This window comes from Coturnix japonica, chromosome Z, assembly GCF_054131305.1.
Source record: "Coturnix japonica strain WE chromosome Z, WE-NBRP24, whole genome shotgun sequence".
Classification (NCBI taxonomy): Eukaryota; Metazoa; Chordata; class Aves; order Galliformes; family Phasianidae; genus Coturnix; species Coturnix japonica.
This window is the reverse complement of record NC_140702.1, coordinates 6,927,494-6,952,769: the sequence shown is the minus strand read 5'-3', so window position 1 is coordinate 6,952,769 and position 25,276 is coordinate 6,927,494. Positions and strand designations below refer to the sequence as shown.

Genomic DNA, 25,276 nt, shown 5'->3' with positions numbered 1-25,276 from the left:
ACTAATGACTTCCACCTGAACCATACGAGGGGCATGCAGAAATCCCTGTACCCTTTACTCTGTTTGCAGCTTCATAAAATGAACAGCCAGCACTCTCAACACCCTACCCTGGAGTCCACTGTGGCCTCAGTAAAAGTTCCAGATTTTAAAAGGAGAGCTTTAAAAATACCCATACTGGGGACAGTGGGATTATGAGATTTATCTAAACAAACTGTACTGGAAGTGTCCTCTGTACTTGGTTTCATCTTTCTATCAGTTGACAATGCAAGCTCTTTTAAGGGTGAAATTTGGAATAATTTTTCTTGCTTAGAGCAATTGCAACCATCTCTTTGAGGATGGAAGTGGTAGCTAATTCAAAGGGACTGTGTTCTAAGTAACGGGAGCTGATAATTAGTTATCATCTAACAGTTCTGGTTTCTAGGCATTAGTAAGATTAACTAAAATCTCACAGTTTGGGTTCTGTACCATACTTTTAGCAAAGGAGAAACTAGAGAAGTTCCTATGATTTAAAAAGTTTGCACGTTTCACCTATCTCAAAATGAAAGTTAATTTTTCTATTTCTAATAATTCCATATATTGCAGATTTCATACTGCAGCTTTTCAGCACTCTGAAACTGCTTACTCCATGCTTAAAATCAGTACTTTTGTGCATATGTGATGATTTAGTTTCAGAAGGAGTCATATCTGAATGCATTTTTGCCAGCGTGTTGCAGGAAGTAACAGGATTGTATTCTTGATCACAGTGCTCCTTTTCTTCTTTTATGTTCATTGAGTTGGTTTTTATTTGTGGTGTCTCTTTTAATGTTTTGGATTGTATTAGACTTGATTATCATTTTTAACATAGTCATGTGCTCTTGTTATGTGTTCAGAAGACAACCTAGGAGGTCATCAAAACAGATAGCACTACCCAAACAGAGATTGGAGCTAAGAACTGATTCATCTTCTGCTTCTGAATGTGAGGCCAGTTACTGTGAGAAGGGGAATCAAAGACAAGAAGTGAAATCAAGTGTTACTAGAGGCAAAAGCATGAAAACTGCCCACAGAAAGAAACCTGTGAAGGAGCAGAGAAGTTCAAAAACAAGCAGCCTGGTGACCCTCCGGGCTTCTCAAGAAGAAGAGGAGGAAGCAGATGACTTTGAGCCTGATGATGAAGATGAATGTTTTGCTGAAGAGGAAGTAAACAAAGCACCAGTGTTTGTTCCTGTAGGTCTTAGATCTCCTAAACCTATTCCTGTTCAGATAGAGGAGACGATGGAAGAGGTATAATGTGTCTGTGTTCTGTGTACATGTTTGTTTTGTGTGTTCAAACAGAAGCTTTTATTCTAATTGCAATTGCTAGTACTTGTTTTCATCCCAGTTAAGTTTAATTTGTTAAGAATAGTCTTAACAGTGGCAAGGATGTTTACTTGACACATGTACTTGGTTTCAGATGAATTTACATAAGCCTGAGATCCAAACAGTGCTATGAACTATCAGTAGGTCTGCAGGGTGCTCACCATGTAGTTTATCTGGGACTGGATTTAGGCACGGCCTGATGTGCTTACTGCATGTTTTGAGGCCTAGGATTGAGCAAAGGGAGCATTTCAGTTCTACATTTGAATGTCCGGGAATGAGAGAGATTACCAGTAGTTTCTGGTTTCTCTGGAGGTTTGTCTTCCTTTGTTCTTGTGATAGTTCTTCCTGTAACATAAAAATTAAATAATGGGTTGAGTTTAAACATATATCTGTTATAAGATACAGCCCTATATCCCTTTAGTTTAGGCTGTAGAGTTTGACATAGCAGTGGAATCCACTCCTTCCCTGTGCTCGAATGTAACCCTTCCACAGGCTGGAGGTATTTCAAGGAAGATCCTGCTTTGTTTGGTGTGGGCAGATCCAAAGCCTGTGGTCCCTACATTTTGGCAATTATTTTTTCAAAAGCTGTTTATGGCCTCTCCCATGAACTGCTTTTATAGTTAAGCCTAGAGTAAAGGCCTAGTGTTTAACTGTGGTTTTAGACTAGAATTAGGACTCTAAGAATGTAACAAGACTTCGTATTTCAATTGGACAAACACTAGAGTGGAATTTGCTTCCAGCTCTCCTTTAGGATTACTACTAGTAGTTCTCTTCCTCTTTTCTCCTGCTGAAATCCTTCTTTTTTACATAAATTAATCATACTGTTTCTTGCTCTGAATGAGAGTGAGAGAATTTAAAGCTCAGTCAAAATGCTTTGGGAAACTCTAGAACAATGATGGAGATCAGAGTTTTTGCCTGAGGGCTCAGCTGTTTCCAGATTTAAATAGAGCCGTGGAAAGTGTCAATAAATACTGAAAGCAAGCTTTTGTTAACTGCATAGATTAAACAATTTTCCTAAGAACCTCGTTGGCTGTATTGTAACAGCTCTGCCATATTTCAAGTCCATGTTTATGAAAATGGCGGGTATCTGAAGTTCTTTTTTTTCCTGAAGACTTGAAAAGCAGAAAAAATGATAAAATCAACAAAATCCGTTTGAGTTAAATAACCAGCTCAAAAGGTCTCAGCTGGATAATGTAGATTTTCTGATTTGTCTAGTTAGTGATAAGCAGCACTGCCAGTTCTTCCTCCAATTGCTTCCTTCTTTAACCTGCAGTATTGTTTAGTACTTGATTGATGGAGGGATTCCATGAAATGTTCAATGTCTGCTAAGCATGTAGTTTATTAGGAAAAAAACAAAAAAGTATTTGACAGATTTTCTGCCAGGGCTGATGAACTGAAATGCTTTCAAACTAATTTTTACAGCTGGATATATCTCTGAATATCCCAGTGGTGCCAGTGGCTACTGATGTAGAAGGTCTTTCTCATGTGTCTTTCCAGCCAGTCATGCAGAAGGAGGAAGAAGGAAACACCTTACCAGCTGTAAGAATGCCTCTTTATTTTTGACACTGTAGTCAGCATTGCCATCTACTTTGGGAACCATCTCTCAGGAACTATTGATAATTGCATTCTTTCTCCTTGGGGAGCCAGTTTATGAGGGAGACAAATTCCCACCATGTCCTCAATGTCTCCTTCACCTTCCTTTTCTGTCTGTTATTTTATAGCAGATACAAGGCTCTGGCCTCTGACTGGTTTCCAGGCCTGCTTCTGTTAGTATAGATATTGAAGACTGTAACATTTTGTCAGCTTCTGCTATCTGTTTTAAAGCCACGGTGACCTCTGGGTGGAGAATTAACCAGTGTGCATTACATTAAAATTGCAGACTGATTTTTATGTAAATACCTGATATGTTTTTCTTTTTGCTTAAGGAAGCAACTGAGCATGAAAATCCAGAAGTGGACAAAGGTAGATATGCAATTATCTTGTTTGTGTCTTCTCCATTAACATGCTACCAATTTGTGGTTACTCTTGGAGGAAATTTCAAAATTTGTGTATTTTAGAAAAAAAACCTCACATGAGGTACTGGACTCTCATGTTTTTTTGAACAGGCTTAAACTATCTACATTCTTCTGTTCTCTATCAAGTAGATGGACCAAGCATTGCAAAGTTTTGTTTCTTAGAGTTGGAATGTGCATTTTCTGAGTCCTATTCTGTAGTTATCTGTACTGGGAGAAGAGGAAACTTGACAAACCATAGAATCATAGAATGGCTTGGTTGGAAAGAATCTTAAACATTATCTAATTCCAACTCCCAGCTTACAGCTTACGACATGTCAGTGTTGTGAAGTGATAATGAAGTGGCCAGAGTCTAAGGCTTGTCCGCTGTATGTGTGGTCTCTAACTCAGCTCTGACCAGAAGAAAGTACTCTTTTCATAGGAGATATGTATCAAACCCTTACAGAACTATTGCTTTTCAGAATTGCTTGGGAATTTAATTACATTCTCAGTCTTTGTAAGGAGCACTTGATATTGACTGGGCGGTTCCTTCAGGGAGTATCATTCAATGAGTACTGAATTTAGTGGATGCCATCTGTCCATGAGTGTATTAATTCATGAATGGCAACAACATAAAAATGCATTCTGTGCTGTATGGCTGATAACATCAAATGCTTCTGGGATGTGGGTAAATGAGTTTCTTGTAAGTATACTTGTGATTTTTAACCTCTGTTTGAACAACTGTGTAGGAATTAGTGATGGAAGCACTGAAGCTGCCATGACTTTACTTGCAATGGGTGACCCAACGTTCCAGTTAAAAGCAAGCAGTGAAGGTATGATCTGATTTATGTGACAGTCTTCCTTGTGCATTCTGGGCCTCCACCTAAGGAGGAACAGAGCAGCTGCAGAGCTTCTCTACATGTGGCTGCATAGCAGGGGGGCAAGAGTCCTCTGTGTATTTAGTCCTGCTGAATTGTAACATGTACTTACGCTAGGGGTCTAGACAATGCAGTTGGGATGGGAAAAGCAAAGCACCTTGCCAGGTAGTACCAGCTGCATCACTGTGTGTTTCTTAGAGCTATTTAAGGAAGGATGTGTTTTAATTGATCTGTGTTGGCTACACAGATAGGACAAAAGGGAGGATCTGGAGTCAAATGGACATAAGTGATCGTTCCAGGCCTTTAAATTGAAACATAGGTCTTCCCTTCTGAATAGCTGTAACCTTTGGTTACCAGGCTTTTAGTCTAGCTTTTGGTAGATTTTCATATAGAATTTATCACCTGCTTCCACTGTTTGAATATTAACTTTTAATTAAATTAATTTTAAAATTAAATTTTAATTAAATTTTGCTGTTCTGTTTTGTTTGCTATTCTAACTAGAATGGACACGTATGTCACCTGCGCAAGATGAGATGAATGTGGCCAATAGCCTTGTGAGCCACAATGAGTCAGAGCCAAACAGACCTCCTAATCAGTATGTAGTTTCTTCAGCTACTTCTGCCAAGGTGCCTTGCAAGGATGGAAGCAGCGTTAATGTGGAGGATGGAAGCACTTGTGCAGGAACAGGCGCTGAAGAATATTTCAAGAGAAATGCAACAGAGGCCAGGTTAAATTACTACTTCAATTACTTTGTAGAGACAAATCCTCTGACTCTTCTTTTGAAGGTTCTCTCTGGAATTTTTTCTTGAATTGCAAGCAGTCTTACTTTAGTGAAAATTTCTCAGCTTAGGTAATTTTCTGTGTAATATGGAACCACCACCTATATCTTTTCTTTATAATTTTTGGGATGTTGTTATGTGATTTGAGAGATGTGAAATTTATTCATTGTTGGAAGTAACCGCGGGAGACAAGTCTCATGCTATCATGGTCAACAAGCCTCGTTTATTAGGTGTTACAGCATCTCATTTATACAATCAGTAATAAGTTCATGCATATTGCAAAAGTTAAGCTCAGGATTGGTGAATTAGACATTACTTCATCTGACCTTTGTGGTTAGTCTTATAGATACTTTTTCTTTGCAGCTTTGTCTACACCTTGCTACACATCTTGCTTTTCCCTTAGGCCGTCCTTGCTTCTAGATACATATTTCATCTTTAGCTACATACCCTGTCTTTTCACATACTGATTTCCCCACAGCTGCTTAGCTCGTGACCGTCCCTAGGATAAACCGTCTTTGTCTTTAATCACATTCATTCTTTTACAATTTAACTAGAGGAATCTCTTCATGTCCTTTCTCATGAAGCCATTCTGCATAAACACTCTCCACATTTCCCCCGTTTTCTTTTTGGACGACCAAGGATACATTGTATTTTGAGTCAACCATTCTCATTAGTGCATTTTGCAAGCATTTAAAGAGGCAAGGAACTATTAATATGATAGCTATCAGTACCAGACCGATTGTAATCAAATGCTGTAGTAGAGAAGTAAGCCAGGGGCCTAAACCTAAACTTCTAAGCCAGTCATCAAGACCAAAACCAGATTGCACCTGCAAACGGTTAGTTAATGCGTGCAGCGTTTGTATCTGTTTATGTATAGACACGGAGTGGTCTGATAAGTTCATACAACACATGCCTTCGAACTCCTCACATCCGTGCCCCTGTGCTAGTAATAGAAAATCAATTGCTGCTCTATTCTGGAGTGTAGCATGCCTTACTGAATCCACATCCATCAGTAGTTGAGATAATGCCTCTGAGGTGGCATTCGTTTGTTTTGCTAGCCAGCAGCCTAAACCATTTAGCATGGCTAATGCTTTAGCAGCGGCAACATTAGCTGACAAAATAGAGGCAAATATTCTTCCTGTTGTAGACCAAAATTGTACCTTATCCTTACAGTCTGGGGTAAAGGCATGAGTCACCCTTTTCACTCTAGAATGCTGTCTGTGAATTTGGAGGATCATAGAAGTATTTGGAGTAAGCAGTGTTAAACGACCTAATGTGCATGGTCCTCCTATTATCTTAGAGGGGACTCCTGCCCAAGCCCGATCCCCACATATCAGAAACACTCCATAGGGCAATGTTATAGGGTTGTTAGATGAAACAGATATACTGGTGCTTGTATAGTTACACCATGCTGATTGATTTCTATATACAAGCAGGCTAGAATTTACACTTCTTGGTTTGATTTTTGATCTGTCAGGCCCAATTCGATAACTGCCGGTCCAATTAAAATATATGCACCAATCGGCTTTTACTGATCCCAAAATTTCTAATTCTTGTGGTTCTAGAGGGGCTACAGGAAAGTGTGGTATATATGCATCCCAATGGTCTGCGTAGCCCTTTGTACCTTTTGATTGGCAAGGCAGAACACCTTCTGGACATGGAGGAGTGTCCAAAGGTATGCCTACCAAGCAGGTAGAAAAAGGATTGCCAGGAGATGATAATGCTAAACATATGGCATCTTGACCCGTCTTGTTGGCTAACGTAACCCAGACGTTTTCCTTAGGCTGCGGAGGGGCCCAAAATGCACCACAGCATTGCAGCCAGACCAGAACTCCTAGGGCTGTTAGGCCCCAAGAGCTCTGACTGTACCGCCGCATTGATAGCTTATGATGCGAGACCTCCTAGCAGCTCGAGCTCTCTGAGCGAATCTCTTAAGCACCCAGCAAAGACGGGTCACTGATAAAATATCCTCCGGTTCTGAATCTAGCGGTTGGTCTTCTGCACACCAGGTTTTATCACACTCTCTGCACCACAGATAGTGTTGGTTAATGTAAAAGACTGATTGGTGGTACCAACCCAATTTTCCACAACCACCACAAAGAAGCAACGCTTGAGCCTGATGCTCACGCACACCACATCCCCAACACCTGTAATATCTATTAGATGGAATCAGTCCTCGTATGTTAACCAACGCATGTATCAGTTCCATATATGGACCATAGAAATTTTGAGTCACTGTTGACTGAACATGCCGAATGAAGGTTTGGAGTGGCTCCTCAATCAGCTGGAGACACTCTTCCAACTTTTCTGCAGTCACCGATCTGTAGTCAGTCATCCAGGTTCACTGTGCTCTCCGGGATGCGATGGCGTCACCGGCTTGGTCCAACGAGCAGGAATCCACTCAGAACCTGTAGGGGTTGAAACACAAAGGTAGCCTCGCCCTAAATAAAGCACTCTTGCAGGGCCTTTCCATTCCCCAGTTTTCAAGCATCTATACCTAACCCACATTTCTTCTTCAAGATGCTTCTCTGATTCTGGGCTCTGTAACTTATGTTTTTCGGCTGCAGGACAATCTGAGGATCCTATTATGCATAAATGATTCAATACAAACAGTGCCTTAGCAAGCCTTTCCTGCATGTCCTGAATTTCTGAGAATTTCTTGAGATAAGTTTTCAAGGTGCTATTTGCTCGTTCAACTATTGCCTGCCCTTGTGGATTGTGTGGAATGCCAGTAATATGTTTAACACCCCATTGTTGTAGAAAACGTTGAACCTTTTGACCTATGTAGGCAGGACCATTATCTGTTTTTAACTGTTTGCATACTCCCATGACTGCAAAACATGCTGTGAGGTGTCGGGTTACATGGATGCCCCTTTCCCCAGCCTGAGCTGTTGCCCAGATAAAATTGCTGTAGGTGTCAATGGTGACATGCACATATTTTAACCTTCCCAGACTGGGTTCATGGGTAACATCCATTTGCCATATTTCATTGACTGATAAACCTCTAGGATTAACTCCAATTCCCAGACCCATTCCATTGTTGTGATTTGCACAGACTGGGCAGCTTCTGACAATGGCAGAAGCATCTGTTTGAGAGATCTGAAATTGCCTCTGCAGTCCTCTGGCATTCTGATGGAAGGTAGCATGAGCTTCCCTTGCCAGAGTAAATTGTGACATTGGTACTGCAACTGATACCAGCCGATCTGCCCTCTGATTGCCTTCTCCTAAACCCGTGCTTAATTTATGACTCCTGATATGGATAATGGAGTAAGGCTCTGTTCTGTTCCTGAGGGCTCGCTTGAGTTGTAAAAATAACTCATATAATCGCTTGTTCTGAACCTCCTTAACAATTGCATCCTCAATTCTTGAGGCCACCCCTACTACATAGAGAGAATCTGAAACCACATTCAAAGGCTCAGTGATATTAGAAACAGCCCACACTACAGCAAGAAGTTCTAGTGTTTGTAAACTGTCTTCAGGGACCGCCTCCAGTGTGTGTTGCTGCCAAATTCCCTTCTTTTGCCAAACAATAGCTGCTTTGCGTGTCTTTTTCCCAGCGTCAGTGTAAACAGTTACAGCTTCCGAGATGGGTTTGTCCCTTCGCAAAGGCACGCCAATCCAGCTCCATTCACCGATCCATTGCAATGCTCGTGGAACAAGTGGACCTGTTTCTATTTTAGCTCCCAAGGCTAAAAGCGCTTCAGCTAGATCTGGCGAATTCAGCAAATACCAGTCTAGCGTTGCTTTTTCCATGGGAAGATAAACTGTCTGTGGTTCCAGACCGCTAATTTCCAATATACGCATGCGGCCTTTTTTGACCACTGCTGCCAGATTTTCAATTTTTGTGGTTATTGTTTTCCGTTTTTGAAGAGGTGGCGAAATCCACTCCAGGACCCTTTCCCCCGTTTTCTTTTTATGCTGAGTAACTGCACCAAGGAGATGCATATCGCTGCTCCAAATGGTAAGAGTCAATGGTACTGTAGGGTCCATGCGGGAAACGAACCCTTTGGTAATACAGTCTGAAATTTTTTGTAGCACCTCCTTTTGTTCTGGTATAAGAGTCACTGGGGTGCAAGGGTCCGTGCCTTTCAGCAGGGGCAGCAGTTTTTCTAGCAGCACATTTGGGAGACCTACTATTGGTTTTAGCCATTGTAAGTCTCCAAGGAGTTTTTGTGCATCATTAAGGGTAGAAATGTCTGTAGCAATGGTTAATTTTTGCGGTTTCACCTGCTTATTGGTGATTTGCCATCCCAGATATTTCCAGGGCATGGATTTCTGTACCTTTTCAGGAGCTATAACTAAAGAGGAGGTTGCCAGCACTGCTTTGATATGTTCAATCTGAGAGTCTGTGAATGGATCCTTTTGAGCCAGAAGAATATCATCCATATAGTGATAAATAATAGTGTCCGGCATTTCTCGGCGTAACGGTTGCAGTGCTGCGTCGACATACAGCTGGCAAATGGTTGGGGAGTTACGCATTCCTTGTGGTAACACTGTCCATTCAAATCGCTTGTCGGGTTCTCCCCTATTTATCGCTGGCAGAGTAAAAGCAAAACGTTTTGTATCCTGGGGGTGTAAGGCAATTGTAAAGAAACAGTCTTTCAGGTCGATGATGAGGATGGGCCAATTCTCGGGAATCATAGAAGGGTTGGGTAATCCGGGTTGTAGCGCCCCCATGGGCTCCATCTGGTCGTTGACAGCCCTTAGGTCGTGCAATAGACGATATTTTCCAGATTTCTTTTTGATTACGAATATCGGAGTATTCCAAGGGCTAGTAGACAGTTTCAAATGCCCCTGGGCAAACTGCTCCTGCACAAGTTGATGTGCTTGCTGAAGACTTTCCCTTTTTAGTGGCCACTGCTTAACCATGACTGGAGTTTCTGTAGTCCATGTAAGTGGTAGTGGGAAAGTCCAAGCAATGGCCATTATACTAAAGGGTGTTCATTGGTAAGAACAAGACCCAGTTGAGCCAGCACGTCCCTGCCGATAAGGCAGGATACCGTAGGTGGAAGTAGTGTAAGTGAAAAAATTGCTGTGGCTCTCCTGCCATCTATTTCCACTGTGAGCATGGGGGTTCGGCTTGCCAGTGTCATTCCTCCGACCCCTGACACTGTGGTAGTTGAAGATTGAAGCGGCCAGTCAGACGGCCACTCCCCTGGGGTGATAATTGATGTATCCGCTCCTGTATCCAAAAGTCCTGTCAGAGTAATACTCTGATCACGGTAGTGCAAAGTGCACGATTTTTTCGGGCGCATTGATAAATCAAGAGTAAGCAAAGTTAATTTCCCAGTTGAGCCAAATGCTCCCTGTTTTCTTGGCTCTTGTTTAAGGGGAGTCAGTCCTTTTGCTAACTGCGGCAGCGGCACTAATTGAGCTAGACGCTGCCCTTTAAGTATTTTTACAGGCGGGTAAGGGGTGTGTACCATGATCATAATTTCCCCTTGATAGTCCGCATCTATTACTCCAGGTAAAACAAACAGTCCCATCATGCTGACAGACGATCTACCCAATAACAGTCCTCCTACTGCTTGTTCATTAATCATGACAGGGCCAAATAGTCCAGTAGGAATCCGATAGGGCTGATTAGTCAAAATAGTAACATTTACTGAGGCTGCCAAGTCCAAGCCAAGGCTCCCGCTGGTGGCAGGTTGGGGTTGTTGCTGTTGGGGGTTGCCGATACTGCAGCTGCTACTTGTGTCCGAGCGCGGCTGCTGCTCGCGCTGCTTTTCGAGTTTCCCGACCTGCAGGCAGCAGCGTTGTGAGTGTTGGATCGACATTTGCTGCACCAAATCCCAGTGGCTTGGCAATCGCGACGAAAATGTCCAGTTTTTCCACAACGGAAACATTTCATACGGAGGCTGTTCTGCGAGCGTGGGTTTGTAGCGACTGCAGCTTGGAGGGGTGCAAGGGCTGCTAGAACCTGAGTATGTGAGGATTTTGATTGCTCCTGAAATGCTTTTGCCTGCTCCTGCAACCCCTCACTAATTTTCTGCAAAGCACTCACTAAGAATGCCTGGGTTCCAGTTGGAACCGAAGCAGCCTTTTCTAACAACTCAGGGATCGACCAATCTCCGGGCAATGTATTGACCAGGGATCGGGTTGAGGAATTACCATTTTGAAGCACACATTGTTTAATCAAAGCCCCTTGCATATATTCCGGAACACTAGCCTTCTTAATGGCATCCACAACTTTATCTATGAAATTACCTAGCGGCTCCTCACGTCCCTGTTTTATTCCCATGTAAATGGGCGTTCCTCCCGGAGCTTTTATACTATCCATAGCTTTCCTGGCTAAATTCATAGTTTCTCGCAAAACTTCAGGGTCAGAAATCGCCTGAGCCTCTATTCGAGTCCATGCCCCAAGACCCAACAATTGTTCCATTGTTACACCTGCTAAGGGGTCTCCTGGTCCTCTCTGAACTGCTGCAGACGCCACAGCTAACTGATGCCAATGAGCATTAAACAATATTAACTGATGAGGAGTATAAATCAATTTCGTGATACTTCTAATATCTGCTGGGAGAAGGATATGTGCACTAAAAAGATAATCTAGCATTTGCCTGGCCGGTTCACTAGTCACTCCATATGACCCTACAGTAGCTCGCAACTGTGATAACATCTTCCAGTCTAGAGATTGAATCTCAGCCTGAACTCCTCCCTGCGGCAAGGGAGCATAAACAACAGGAAATGCAAGATTCTCAGTCGCTGCCTGTACTAATTCATTATCACCATCCTCTATTCCGCGCCTTGCCAGCATAGACCACAACTTGCGCCTTTCCCTTGCAACAGTCCCCACAAAATCAGACCCAGCTCCAGAGATCGGACCCGACCCGCGCAGAACTGACAGCTCCGGAGCTACCGAAAGCTCAGAGCAGCCGGACGGCTGCGGCTGCGGCACAGACGGTGCCGAGACAGGGAGCGGCGCCGAGTCGGCTCCGGACGGCGGAGCTCCGGACAGCGAAGAGGGGGGGCTAGAGGAGACCTCTGCGGGCTCCGTTGCTAGGTCAGCCTGCACTTCGCGAGGGGGTGCAGAGGGCACTGCGGCTGCAGACGGCAGAGTAACGGAAGAAAAAACAGGGGGGTTTGGAACGCTAGTGCCCCATGGCAGCCCATAATCTTGATTCTGTTTTTGCGCAGCTTGAGCTTCCTGAGCTGCCCTTTTTTCCGCCTGACTCATCAACAACTCATTATGCACTGCTTTCCACAACTTACTTATCTTTTTTGCCGACTTATCATCATCTAAAACTAACTCCCACAACTTATCCCCATACCGCCGCCACTCCTCTAATGTATGCACTAAGTGGGGGTTTGCAAAAAAGCCATATGAGACCGCGTGGCTCAATAAAGCAGGGAGATCCTTTTCTAAGTCTATACCCTTAAACTGTCTCCGCCTAAGAAAAGCGGAAAATAAATCATATGCTGCTTGCCTGTCCATTTTTACTCACGTCGGTACCGTTGCAGCCCTCCAGGCTTCGGCAGCACGTGTCGGTCGAGCCCACCTGTGTGGTCACTCGAGACGCGGAGCTCCAATTTTAGCTCTTTCGTCGTCCGTCGGGCTGTGAAATCCGGACCCGAACCCAACGCAGTTCTTCACCCGTGGCGCCCTTTTTTTTCCTTATCACGTCGGGGTCACCATTTGTTGGAAGTAACCGCGGGAGACAAGTCTCATGCTATCATGGTCAACAAGCCTCGTTTATTAGGTGTTACAGCATCTCATTTATACAATCAGTAATAAGTTCATGCATATTGCAAAAGTTAAGCTCAGGATTGGTGAATTAGACATTACTTCATCTGACCTTTGTGGTTAGTCTTATAGATACTTTTTCTTTGCAGCTTTGTCTACACCTTGCTACACATCTTGCTTTTCCCTTAGGCCGTCCTTGCTTCTAGATACATATTTCATCTTTAGCTACATACCCTGTCTTTTCACATACTGATTTCCCCACAGCTGCTTAGCTCGTGACCGTCCCTAGGATAAACCGTCTTTGTCTTTAATCACATTCATTCTTTTACAATTTAACTAGAGGAATCTCTTCATGTCCTTTCTCATGAAGCCATTCTGCATAAACACTCTCCAATTCATCACTCCAAAAGTTAATTTATGTTTGGGAGGGAAGAATGATAGAACTTTCTTGGTATGAAATTGCTGCTAATCATTAAGATCATTTTCCCAAAGTACTTTATGGCTAATTGGGCCAAGGCAGACTGCTGAACTGTCATTGCTACTGCGCTCTACATATAGAACAAATGGATATCAAGGAGCAGTGATCTTCTGTCATTGTGTTTTTCAATTTTACACAAATATTCTTCAAAGTTAAAATAGCTTGATGGAACTCTTTTTTAAAAAGAATCTAGACATCATCATGTTCTGTTATTCGGAAGACTGTTGACTGCTTGAACAAATTATCAGCTTGTACTCTTCTGAAAAAACATAATTGAAACTTTTACTTAAGTTCATCAGCTCTTTTATTATATTTTTAACCAGAATTTAGTGGCATGTGATCAGTGTTAGATCACTGATCATCTCACATCTTTAAATGTTTCAGTTATTTTGATAGAGTACATACTAGTTTGCAATAAACTTGTTCCAGTTACTAAAGTAGCTGATGTTTGCTTTTGTTTTGGTGTTTTTTTCTGCCAAATAATGCCTCCTCTGTCAGCTGCAGTCTGTGTTACATCTGTTCATTGTCATCTGTTTTACCTCTCTCATCTTTTTTGTACAGTGTCTGTGCTGAGAATATCTTATTGCTAGATGTCAAGAAATCAAGATCTATGCTGATGGCATTTCTCCTTCTTACCTTTAGCAGTGGTTCTCTGCCTTTGGTGAATAGTGAGAGACCGAGAAGTCCCCAGAAGTCAGATCCAAACAGCGGAGTACTGAAGTCTAATGAAAGTGTAATTCAGAAGCCTCTTAGTATGAATGTAGTTATGGAACAGCTCAACAGTGTTCAAAGTGGTAAGCCTGTTTCTTATCCTGGGATTTTGAAAATAGTTTCTTCTAGCAGATTCATGCCTATTTATAATGTAAAACTGAACTGATTTTTCCAGTTCCTGTTCACAGATTACGCATCAAAGCTATACCATGAGATACTCATTTATTGTAGTTTTATACATAAACAAAAGCCTCAATTTAAAATTAATTGAAATGTCAAAATCAATTACTGGTCTGGCAATGACAGAAGTACAGTGCAGTGTGCTTTCCTTCTGTTATTATTATTGTCATTGCTTTCCATCAGAACTGAAAGGGGAGGTGTACAGAATAGTTTTCTTTTATGCAAGGTGGCAAAGAGCACAAGATAAGATGTGTATATCATAAATACAAGACATAAATTTTAACCTACATATATGCCAGCATTTTTAATAAAGAATGTATGAATACGGATGTATAGGAATAAACTTCAGTATGTATGCTTATACAGTTCTACATATATATGCATTAAATACAAAAGTTACATTTAAAATGATATACAAGAAAATGCTCAAATTACGTAACGTAACTTATTAAAATACAATTTCATATTTCTTAGAGTCTATAGACTTGAGAGGTAGTATGGAAGTGCAGGAGGTGGAACAGGTCAGGGCCGGACCAACTTCAGGGGATGCTTCGATCCTTCAGAATTTTGGAACTAGTATGGAACTTGTCAAGCAAATGGACAACAAAGGGAGGTAGGAAGAAATCGTCAGCTAACACTTTTTTCTTAGATTCTTCTAAAATAAGCAGCTGAAGTGTATGCATGATGGGGATTGTGTGCTTATGGACATTGTGTGTTAATGCACAGAAGTTTAATGTAGACTTCTGTTTTTAAGATTTTTACTTTTTAGATGTTACCTGAAGACTTTTGGGTGAAAATGTTAATCTGTGCTTGCTGTTTCATTACTTACTAATCAGCTTGCTACTTAACTGTCTGCCAACAAACTGTGTCTGGAAGGAAACATTAATTGATTGATCAGTTTGAAAATATTAGCGAGCTCCTAAGCTTTCTTGCTTGGGTGTGCCTTTATTAGTAAGGTCTCAAGTTAGTGGTGTTAGGGAGATTTTTTACTGAAATACTTCATGTAGGTCTGTTTGAATGTTACGTATGTTCTTTAGTAGTTTTTAAACAGGTAAATATGTAAGCTTCACATTAAATGCATGATTAGAATCATATTATACAGAGTTTAAGCCCATACACAGGGTACCTTAATTTGTTTCAAACTTCCTGGCTATACATCTTACAGAACACAGAAAGAGATGAAGGATGTTTGTGGAACTTCTGGGCACTTGTCACCAGAATGTGTGGAATCTCATCTTGGGCCACAGGACTATCTGGATGGAAGTTCTTTGGACAGAGCTGTGCAAAATCCTTGCCCTGCCAAGGACAGTCAATGTACAGTCAGCTTAGCTCAGGTTAGTAATTTAATTTAATTACAGTCTGGAAGTTCCTGGTTTCTCAAACTCTGGGAAATATTCAGTGCAAATGTGCACTCACCTGTTTTACAGACTTGGTATTTCAGATTTTATTTATTTATTTATGTATTGCACAGGTGTAGTCATATTTAATCATTCCAACAATCCTCAGTTTTTAGGATTTCAGCAATAAGTGATGCTTGTTAGCAAAATGTTGAGAATTTCTCAGTTTCATTGGAAGAAGTATCTGTGACACCAGTGTCATTCAGTCCAGCCTCTTCCTGTTATACCTCTTTAAACTGAAGTTATATACTGCAGGGGCAATGCATTTTCATTGTCACCTTCATCCGCTTTGCTTAAAACAAACTTAATTCTGTTTAAATAAACTTTATCCTTTGCTGTACTCCTTCCCAATTCTATGCATAACTACCTTTTACATATACCTATTCAGCCATGATAATGTATGTATTTTGCATCTTTAGTTTTGCAGTGGTTTATGCTGTTCTAGCATAAATAATTACCCTATTTTTTCCTGAGAGGGGTTCATTCACTCTTCCCTTGAGACCTCCAGCATTGCTTGATACCAGCATACTCACAGTTCCTGTGGAATGGCTGAAGAGCAGTAACTTGTTTTCTCAGTGCAACCAGTAGATGTGTCATTTTAGAACAGGGTGCAAAAGACTGTGCTCATAATGGAGTGGCAGAAAGAGCAGGAGGAGGCAGCTTGCAATGGAGGATTCCTTTTCTTAGCAAAGAACTTCTACTATAGAAGACATAGGATGGGTGTGTTGCAGAGCTCAGTGCTTCTCTTTTGGCACTTGGTTGTTTTGCAGTGGTTGGGGGAGTTTACATTCCTAGGGCAATTTGTTATGTGAGTCATCAGTGACAGAGTTGTGCGCTGGGAAATATAAATTTATTTCAAGAAATCATCCATGCAGACAGTGAGCTGAATATAAATTACATATTACTCTTGTTGGTCTGGTATCCTTCAGCTTGGAATGCCTTGAAGTAAAAGCTGAGAAAACACAATTTTAGGTTTTATGTCTCTTTGGAGTCTGACATGCTTCGTTTCTTGTTTTGTAGAGTTCTTTGTTAAGCTTACCATGTTGTTTTATTTCCAATATTTTATTTCTAGAATGAAACGAATGCTAAGGATTGTCAGCAGCAACATATAAGCAGCATGGAAGAGACTTCAGGTATAATGCACATTAATATTTTAAGTTAGCAAAAAAAGTTGTGTATCTTACAGTGATGCAAAGATTAATAAAAAAAGAAAATGTGTTATGATTAAATAATGTACTTAACAAACAAAGAAAAGGACCGATAGCTTAGTGTCATTCCCCACTCTTGCTTCTTATTTATATTTCATTATTGCAACCTAGACTTGGAAACCTTTCGGATGACTCCTCAAGCTTAGATATCAATAGAAGGGGAAGTTCTTGCTCTTTTCTCTCAGCAGTGAATGCCTGCTTATTACCTCTGCTGTGTTTAGCATTTGTTAGAGCCCTTTGTGACACTGACTCACATACCCCTCAAAAACCGAAGTTGGTAGAGGGAGAAAGCCCATGTATTTTTCAAGTAGCTTAGTGAGCTGTAGTGGCTCATGAAACTTCGAAGTGAATGCCAGCATCATTGAATGTGAGTGTCTGGGCTGGACTGTGCAAATATAGAGCAAGAGGAAGAGGAGAAGGGGGGATGATAATTGAAGAAGACAAACTTTTCAGCTGCTAATTGTTTAAAAGTAATGCAGGGTGCCAAGGTGACAGCTGCTTGTTGGTAAAACAAACTAAAACAGAACTTGGCAGTTTGGAACTAATACTAGGGTAAGGTATGGGAAAATCAGTGTTAGATTCACAAAATACTTCCTTCCTGCCAAATCCACAGGCATGTGCAAAAAGTAGGGTTAATATTTATTGTCATGTGTCCGTCACCATGCTCTGATTTTGCATCTTGTAGAGCATATTAAATAATCTTTAATGAGATTTAAAAAAAAAAAAAAGTCAAAATGAGTTAAAGTTGGCATAACAGATCTGCATCGTTAAAAATTAGAGCTCTCTTAAGTGAGCAATGCTGTTGCATTCCATTTTTAAAAAACCTTTAGACATGTTGTCTCCTAAAATTCTTTCTAATGGCAGTTGTCTGATAATGCCCATCTTTTTGGCTAAATTAATTTTAGTTCTCATTTACGACATATATGATGGTGCTTCTTAGGTTTTCTGCAAATCAACAGGGAAGGGAAAAAAAACCACTATAGTTTATTTTAAAAAACAACAGAACACCACCACCACAAAGAAAACACACAGAAATAAAGCAACAGCAGGATTCTGTCACTTAAAGAAGTAACTCTTAGTACCTCACAGTAATATATAGAGACAGAGGGCCATCTGGCAACCACAGCTATGCAGATTTGATTAAACAGTACGTCTTACATGTATCTTAAAAGCTTCATCCCTGCTAGGCATTCTTAATATTCTTTCTTCTGAGGGATGATAAGGATTCTACTGCAATGAATGAGCTCCAGAGTGATATGTATCTTGTCTCAGAAGAAAGCAAGCATGTTGTGTGAAGGATATTCCCAGTGCCTTCTTTCATGGAGATTTACATGCTCATTATTCAATGTGGGGAGGGCATAAAGAAGAGAACAGTATGATTTTAAACTTGAATAATAGATTTTTGTTACTTTTTTATTTCCCTGGAAAATTCTGGTAGTGAATGATGATCGTAGATGTCCAGAGGAAGAAGAACAGACATTCATTTTAACATTGGTGGAAATCCTTGCTGACTCAGGAGGGTTCGATACATCTGCTTTGCAGGAACAGACTTCAGAACCATTACTACCAGCACCAATACTTATCAGCCCAGTGAAATCTAGTGGAACCAGCTTGACTGAAGTGGGGAGGTAAATACTTTATTTTTTACTTTGAATGTATATTAGAGTAGGAGTATTCCTCAATGCAAGGTAACTGAATTATTTCAGCATTACAGTTGGAATTAAATCTGTTCAGCTTGGAAAGAAGGGGGAAAAAATCAAAGGAAAATATTCTGAAGTATAATAAGTTTTGCAAGTCTGTAAAAAGTACTGCTATATCTATGTAAGTTCTCAGGTAAAAATAACATGTGTGATGCTCCATTAGTGTAGAGGGCTTTGCCCTTTTATTGAATAGATAGATGTTTAAGAGTGAATTTTGGCTACACAGTGTATGAATTCTAACTGCTGTGGAACTACTGGTGATAAAGAGAATTTCTGACAGGCACAGTTAGGATATGTCTTCTGTGTCACTGTTCCCTTACTGCTTTACATTATATCTCTAATCTCTGCTGCTTCCTGAGATGTCACAGTCTTTTTGGGATCATACGAGGAGGGACAAGGAGAGGGTGAGAATCAAGGTTTAGCCACATGTACAAGTAATGTTGTATTTTGGAACTATTTAGGGCAGTTATCCTACTGTTCTGCGGAAGTATCAAATGGAGTTCAAATAGAACAGCTTCTAAAGTGATTAGTTTTGACTGTAACTAGAAAAAATCATTTCTCTAACTTACCTTAAGATAGAAGATACTGAGCAGGAAGTGGCTCAGTAGGCACTGTGCATCGCTTTTTACGTACATTCTTTTATTATGACTGTTATTATTTTCCCTTCCTTTTCTGTGCCATTAAATACTCACTATCACAACTCATGAGTTTTGGGGCTTTTTCTGATTCTCTTGCCCATGCTACTGGGAGCAAATGGCTGTGCAGTGCCATTTGCATAACCTGCTGGCCAGGTTAAACACTAACAAATCACAATAATGATTTTCTAGAAACATCATTGGATCCTCAACAACTGCAGCTGATGAACTTGGTGAATGTTCAAACAGCAGTACGGAAACCAAACAACAACAGATTGTTTCAGTAGAGCCTGTTCTAACTTTGGTGCAGACAGCTCAAAAAAGGTCAGCTGCTGAGCCTGCAGAGAGCGATATTCCTCCTGTCAAGAGAACCATATCTACTGTAGCGGACAGTAACGTGGAAGGCCCTTGTCAGGTGAGAAGGTAATTTGGTAGCAGTGTCTTTATGTGTAGTGTAGGTGCTTAACACTTAATGTATAGTAGAGCATTTTAACTGTCTTTGGAGTTGGAATAAAGTGACTTAATCTGTACAATTTCAAAGGCAAATACACATCTATAGGTTGCTTTTTCCTTTGAATGATAAAACAGTTTTTAGGCTGTTGATACAGATTTGTTTTTCTGAGAATCCACTTGCTCTTGGATAATTTTATTAGGCTTTCTAGTATGCAGGCTGGTAATACATCTTATTATTTGGTTTGTTCGCCACAGCCTTTCTGACAACAACACTGCAGGAGGGAAGACTGTCTGCTGGATGACTGGCAGACTGTGTAGATTAACTGGATGACATTATGGTTCCTGCTGGTGTCTGTTACAGAAAGAAGTTGTTAGATTTGTCATAACATTTTTGACCTAGTGGGCACTAGTCTAAAAGAATACCTGCAAAGAAGGACTGGCCAGCCTGTTTGGGCTTCCTGCTGTGCTTTTTGAAAACGACCCAGGTTGTTGAAATTACTACCATTAGTTTCTGCGACCAGGCTAGGACTTTGAAGTGTGAATTTCAGGGAATGAGCAATAATTTCACATATGAATCAGAGAGCTTTTCTAGGAAGGACTAGATAAGACTGCTCCTTTTTCACTGACCTCTCATCTTGACATCCTCATCTTGAATCATTTTTCATGGGAACATCTTGAAAACTTGCTCAGGAAAGGAGCTAAATGGTGAATTGTCCTCTACTGAAGATCTGTTCTTTATCGCTCCTGTTCTTAGAAGTGTAGATGCATGATCTGCCTCTGTCAGCTTTTCTTGTCACCTGAATAGTGAGATTAATAACTTTTTTTTTGTTTTGTTTTTTAATGCAGGGGTATTCAAGTAAATCCACAGATACTCAAACAAGAACTTCTGGTAGGTAAATTTAAACTTGTAAAAGCAAATTGCAACTAACCTAAATGCATAGTACACCACAGCTTAATGCTTGTTGTTATCCTAAGTGGCCCTATCTGCAGCTAATTTAAAAGTAAAAAGAAATCTTTCCTGTAACTCCCTAATACCTATTTCATGGTTTCTGCTATAAACTAAATGTGTTGTGTTACATAGCTGGCTATTAACTTAATAATGGTTTGTAATCATTCTAAGGGCAATGCTGGATTTTCTTCTACTTGTGAATTTCAGGAGATTTTTGGACTGAAGATGTTACTGTCTGCTTAGCAAATATTTTCCCTTGCTGGAGAGTGCTAATAACCGAAGGTGTTAATGTTACTGTGCTGTAACACAATTCACTTTTTAGTCTGTGTTGGTCTTTTAAAAAGTACATGCGCTGTTTAATCAGTCTCTGAAGAAATCAACCGAAGGAAAACTAAACTTCTCCAGCTTTTTCCACATAATGTCTGTAAGATTTTACAGACTTTAAAAGTAGATTGTGAATTCTTTAGTCTTAGTGATAGTTTTGAAAAACAAAATGACAAAAAACTGAAGGAAAAAAATAAGCCCTCATCTTTTAAGCCATTTTAATATTATGCTCATCTTTTGGACTGCAGTGTTATCAATGAAAGTGAATCACTGAAGTTTTTTAATGACTCTTTTACAGGCAATCCTTTCCAAAAAAAAGGGGCTTCAACAAATAAAAATGTTCCTACTGCTGCCCTGCTGTCTGAGCCTGTTTCAACGCAAGATGAGAGAAGCCAGTGTGAAACTTCAGAGAATTCAGGGAAAGCATTGTTTCACAATTCAGCATCCAGTCAAGAGGAGGTGATGTGCAGGTTAACCTCCAGCAGAAAAACAGAAATAAGTGAACAAGGAGAACTGGGAGATAAACACGAAGCAGCACAGTTGGAATGTACTGAAAGCCAAACAGAATCTTCAAAAACTCCATTACTCAGGTATTGATAGAATGTTTTCGTCAGCCTTTTCTGTTAGATGTTTTTCCCCATACTGAGTTATTGATATCCTCTTTCCAGCTAGTATTACAAGAGCAGCACTACCTTCCTTTGTGACCTGTAAGAATCATAGGTCTGTCCTCACAAATTAAAAAGAATTAAACTGTCTCCTTTGAAATTTGGAGTGTTTTAGGCATTAAATAGGCAGATTAACCAAGGGATGATGCTACTGATGTATGATCTGTTTAGGCACTGACAGATGCCTCTTCTGCTACAGACATCCGTGAGGCTGTAATACAGACTTAGGGTAACTATTTTTCCTAGCTCAGTCTAATGCTTAAATATATGCACCCATCCATTTGTTATGATTTTCAGCCTTCTGCCAATAAGATTTTGTTTTGATGCAGTACTCGCTATGTTTCTACAAGTACTAATTTTTGTCTTTTCCCTATGGGACTTTCTAGCCTGACAGCTCAGAGGATATTGTTCTTATCTGTCCTCCTATTTGTACTTGTATTTGTAATACTATTTACATATCACTTTTATGGATCAATTTTATTACATTCTTACTGTATTTCTTCTGAGCAGTAGTAGATGAAAACCATTAGGATTTTTATCTTTAATTTGCAGAAAAAGTAGTTCTGAATTTGCAGAAGAACTGCAAAGGAAGAGAGGAGAGATCCCAAACCCACAGACTGGGACCACAAAGCAAAGTCTGAAAGAAACAACTCCATCTAATAAGGATGACAGGGAATCTTGTTCCTTTCCCTCTAGAAGCACATCATCATTTGTGCAGTATGACAACATAGCTGCTGATGCTGTAGTTGTGGTATGTTTGCTTCTGAATGTCTTTGCATTTTTGAGATGTGAGAAACAATGAATTAGTCGCTTCAGGAGTGAGTAGGGGGGCACGTTGTGTTCAAGTTTTGAGAGATTTATCTGCTGCAGTGAATGGTTTCATGTTAGACTTGGTTTCTTCCTAGACTTGTGCATGTCTGGGAAACTTAAAAGGGAAATAAGTAGCCTTCTCTGTGCACGTCTATCCGTGAGCATTTTGGTTTCTCAGAAAGTTGTGGTCTTGGTATCTGAGTTGGCAGCACAAGCATCTATATATGCTTATACTTGCATGCAAATGCACTCTTAACGTTAAGAGCAGCCTTTTCTTTTTCTATTAGGCTCCACATAATGAACCATCTGATAAACCTCCTCATCGTGATGAAGATCGAGAGAAGGAAGAGGAGCCAACCAAAATCTCAGAGTATTTTTTCAGTGACATCTTTATGGAAGTAGATGACCCAGAATAGCAAAATAGGCTTTATAGAAATGGTGGGATCTTAGTGCAACTAAATTAAAAGCTATTATTTTTTAGGAAAACATTGATTGTTTTAATATTAACTATGCCAAATTTAGCATCAGTTACTGTTAGTAACTTCCATCAGGATGGAATCATTTTCTTCTAAATGGATGTTTTCAAAACGTTGACATAAGCTAAACAACTACGTTGGTGTCATTGGACCAGAACAGTGGCTGCAGGATTAATTTTCACTTGTTTGGATTTTGATAATAAGTGCACATTGTCTTCCAGAAAAGTGCAATGCAAAAAAATGCTTATTCTTGTGACGAGCTGCTCCTTTGGATTTAATGCTGAAGACTGCGGTACTGATTGTACAAGTTCTTTACTTCTTTTTGTGAAGTATGCTGTATTAGTATGCTATGAGGAAAAAAATGAACCTTTTATTTGCAGTGTAATCTCTGTAGATCAGGCTGCAAACAAGGAAAGTACCATCATAAATGCATAGTTCTGTTCAGCACTGCGGGTATTTTTATTAGCATCTCCAAATATGTATTTTTATATTTAAGAAGACTTGCATAAGCTAAAAGACCCTAGCCTGAAAAGCCCAATGACTTTAGCTCCTTTAAAATGTACAGAGGAAAAACCTGAATAGCATTTCATTTATACAATGATAATCCTTGGAACTGTCCCATTGGAGTGAGAGGAAGAGGTTGATGTTTCTCAGTATAAATGCCAGTTTCCTTCTGTTGTGATTAGCAGGAAACTAAGCACCAGACAAAGTGGGATGAAGGAGAACAGAAGTTGTGGGTTGAGATAAAAACTATTTACTAAGACAGAAAAGGAGAATGAAGGCAAACGTGCGATAACATCAACATCTCTACAGTGCAACTACTTCTCGCTCACCGACCAACACCCAGCTAACAATACAGCTGCCTGCTGACTGATGCCCTGCTACCAACTCAAGGTCTCACTACGTGCCAACTGCAAGCAGCAGCCCCTCCTCACATCTTTACAGCCTTCTGCATAACGCCGTGTGGTGTGGAATAAACCCCCTTGCTTCGTTCAGACCAGCTGTCCCGGCTCCATCCCATGTGGTGGCTCTTAATGGCTGAGCTCCGAGATTGCAAACATCACTCAGCAAGAACCAAATATGTGCTGTCAATATTGTCTCAGCTGGAACCAGGACAAATCCTAAATCTGAAAACAAAGGGGTTAGATGCTGCTGCTGCTTCTTTCTACATGTAGGTGTATGTGTCTGCAGTGGTGCCCTTTGTTGCACTTATTCAAAGCAGCGCAAACAACTGACTCTAACCCACAGTGAGGTTGCTTTAAGGATTTGCTACTTGGAGGCGGTTGTATTTGAACCATTTTCCTCATGTTCCAGGTTTACTTGTACTGAAACTCACCGTAAAATGTTGGTGCAGCTTTAGATTTTAGCTTGTTCCCTTGTAGGAAAATTGTCTTGTTGAAATAGGAAAGTTCTTTTGAGTTCTTATAGGTGGCCACTGAGAGGTCAAGTAATTCTTAGATGTTACTACACAAAAATGAGCATGTAGGTATAAGTAATCCAACTATTTCTCCTGGTAATTAATAACAGCAATTAATTTTGCGAAAGAAATTGTTATGAAAGAGAAATTTGGAATTGTATTGTGCTCTGCAGAAACTCGTCTTCATGTTGGGGCTGGGTAATAATTTATTTGCAAATGTTCACATGTAGTTATGTACTGAATTTTGAAATTCTTCATGAAGTTTGAGAATGTTTAGCAGTGGTTATGAATGGACATTTAAAACTTTGTCAACAAGGAAGAATACATAGGAAAAACTACTGCTATTGCAAGTTGTATTAGGAGACCTCTGTCAGCCACACTGCCCAGAGAGGCTGTGGATGCCCCATCCATCCCTGGAGGTGTTCAAAGCCAGGTTGGATGGGGCCCTAGGCAGCCTGGGCTGGTGTTAAAGTGGAGGTTGGTGGCCCTGCTTGCGTTAGGGGGTGGGGAGTGATCCACCACCACCAGTTCCTGTTGGGAAATGTCAGATCTTTTGTTCTGCCTAGCACATTTAACTTGAAATGTGTGCGTGTTGTCTTACTTGTAAGCATTAGGAAATAGATGAGTGTATACATGCAGTTTGGTGTATATCTTGTAGATATTTCATTTTGTTGTCTTAGCTCTGAACACACGTGGCATGTTTCAATCCCTTTTGCACTGACATAGCCTAAGAATACATTTCTGGGGATCTGGCTATGAAACAATTGCCGTAAGTATTTTTCCAAAGTGATAACCATTGTGCATTTCATCGCATACACTTTGGCTTGCCTTTTGTATCACACGTTACCAAGTAATTGTTTCATTACTAAGATTTAAGGTGCCTTACCTATGTTGTTAATGGAGGCTATGCTTTTCGTTCCCTGCAGTAAACGTTTGCACTTTGTTTCAAAGAACAATCTGAATAGAGACAGAGAGGGTTATGTTTGTCCTGTGAGGGTGGATGTTTGGCAATGGGATCTCAACGGGACTCCTGCCTGGAGGTGCCTGCCGCCTGTATAATCGCCCACATGCTTTCTGTTTCAAAAGAAGTTGTCGTTGTCCTGTATGTGTAAATTATGTAAATAAATTATTTTATATTACCTGTGTACTCTTTATCCCACGACCTTACCCTTTCCTTTCCAGCTCCTCTGGGCGCGGCCTATGGCG

General features: G+C 40.5%; 2 protein-coding genes across 3 annotated transcripts in view; one reads left to right on the top strand and one right to left on the bottom strand.

Moving 5' to 3' along the window:
- The window catches only part of BDP1 (BDP1 general transcription factor IIIB subunit), a 51,999-nt gene extending 26,790 nt beyond the window's left edge, over positions 1 to 25,209 (top strand). For both annotated transcript variants that reach the window (XM_015849971.3, XM_085529595.1), the window contains exons 26-40: positions 870 to 1,260; positions 2,758 to 2,874; positions 3,261 to 3,297; positions 4,076 to 4,159; positions 4,706 to 4,931; positions 13,788 to 13,939; positions 14,511 to 14,649; positions 15,202 to 15,370; positions 16,506 to 16,566; positions 18,080 to 18,269; positions 19,169 to 19,391; positions 20,276 to 20,318; positions 21,001 to 21,292; positions 21,920 to 22,118; positions 22,465 to 25,209. In XM_015849971.3, the coding sequence (XP_015705457.2) occupies positions 870 to 1,260; positions 2,758 to 2,874; positions 3,261 to 3,297; positions 4,076 to 4,159; positions 4,706 to 4,931; positions 13,788 to 13,939; positions 14,511 to 14,649; positions 15,202 to 15,370; positions 16,506 to 16,566; positions 18,080 to 18,269; positions 19,169 to 19,391; positions 20,276 to 20,318; positions 21,001 to 21,292; positions 21,920 to 22,118; positions 22,465 to 22,593 (2,452 nt within the window). In that variant the 3' untranslated portion in view covers positions 22,594 to 25,209. The remainder of the gene's footprint in view (positions 1 to 869; positions 1,261 to 2,757; positions 2,875 to 3,260; positions 3,298 to 4,075; positions 4,160 to 4,705; positions 4,932 to 13,787; positions 13,940 to 14,510; positions 14,650 to 15,201; positions 15,371 to 16,505; positions 16,567 to 18,079; positions 18,270 to 19,168; positions 19,392 to 20,275; positions 20,319 to 21,000; positions 21,293 to 21,919; positions 22,119 to 22,464) is intronic.
- LOC146753699 (uncharacterized) lies at positions 10,459 to 12,553 on the bottom strand. The gene has a single exon (XM_085529598.1). It carries the CDS (start codon positions 12,416 to 12,418, stop codon positions 10,586 to 10,588), a length of 1,833 nt encoding a protein of 610 aa, XP_085385724.1. The 5' UTR covers positions 12,419 to 12,553; the 3' UTR covers positions 10,459 to 10,585.
- Positions 25,210 to 25,276: the final 67 nt, after the last annotated feature.

Excerpts from the sequence above, each read along its gene's own strand:
- LOC146753699 (XM_085529598.1), bottom strand. The coding sequence starts at position 12,418 with ATGGACAGGCAAGCAGCATATGATTTATTTTCCGCTTTTCTTAGGCGG.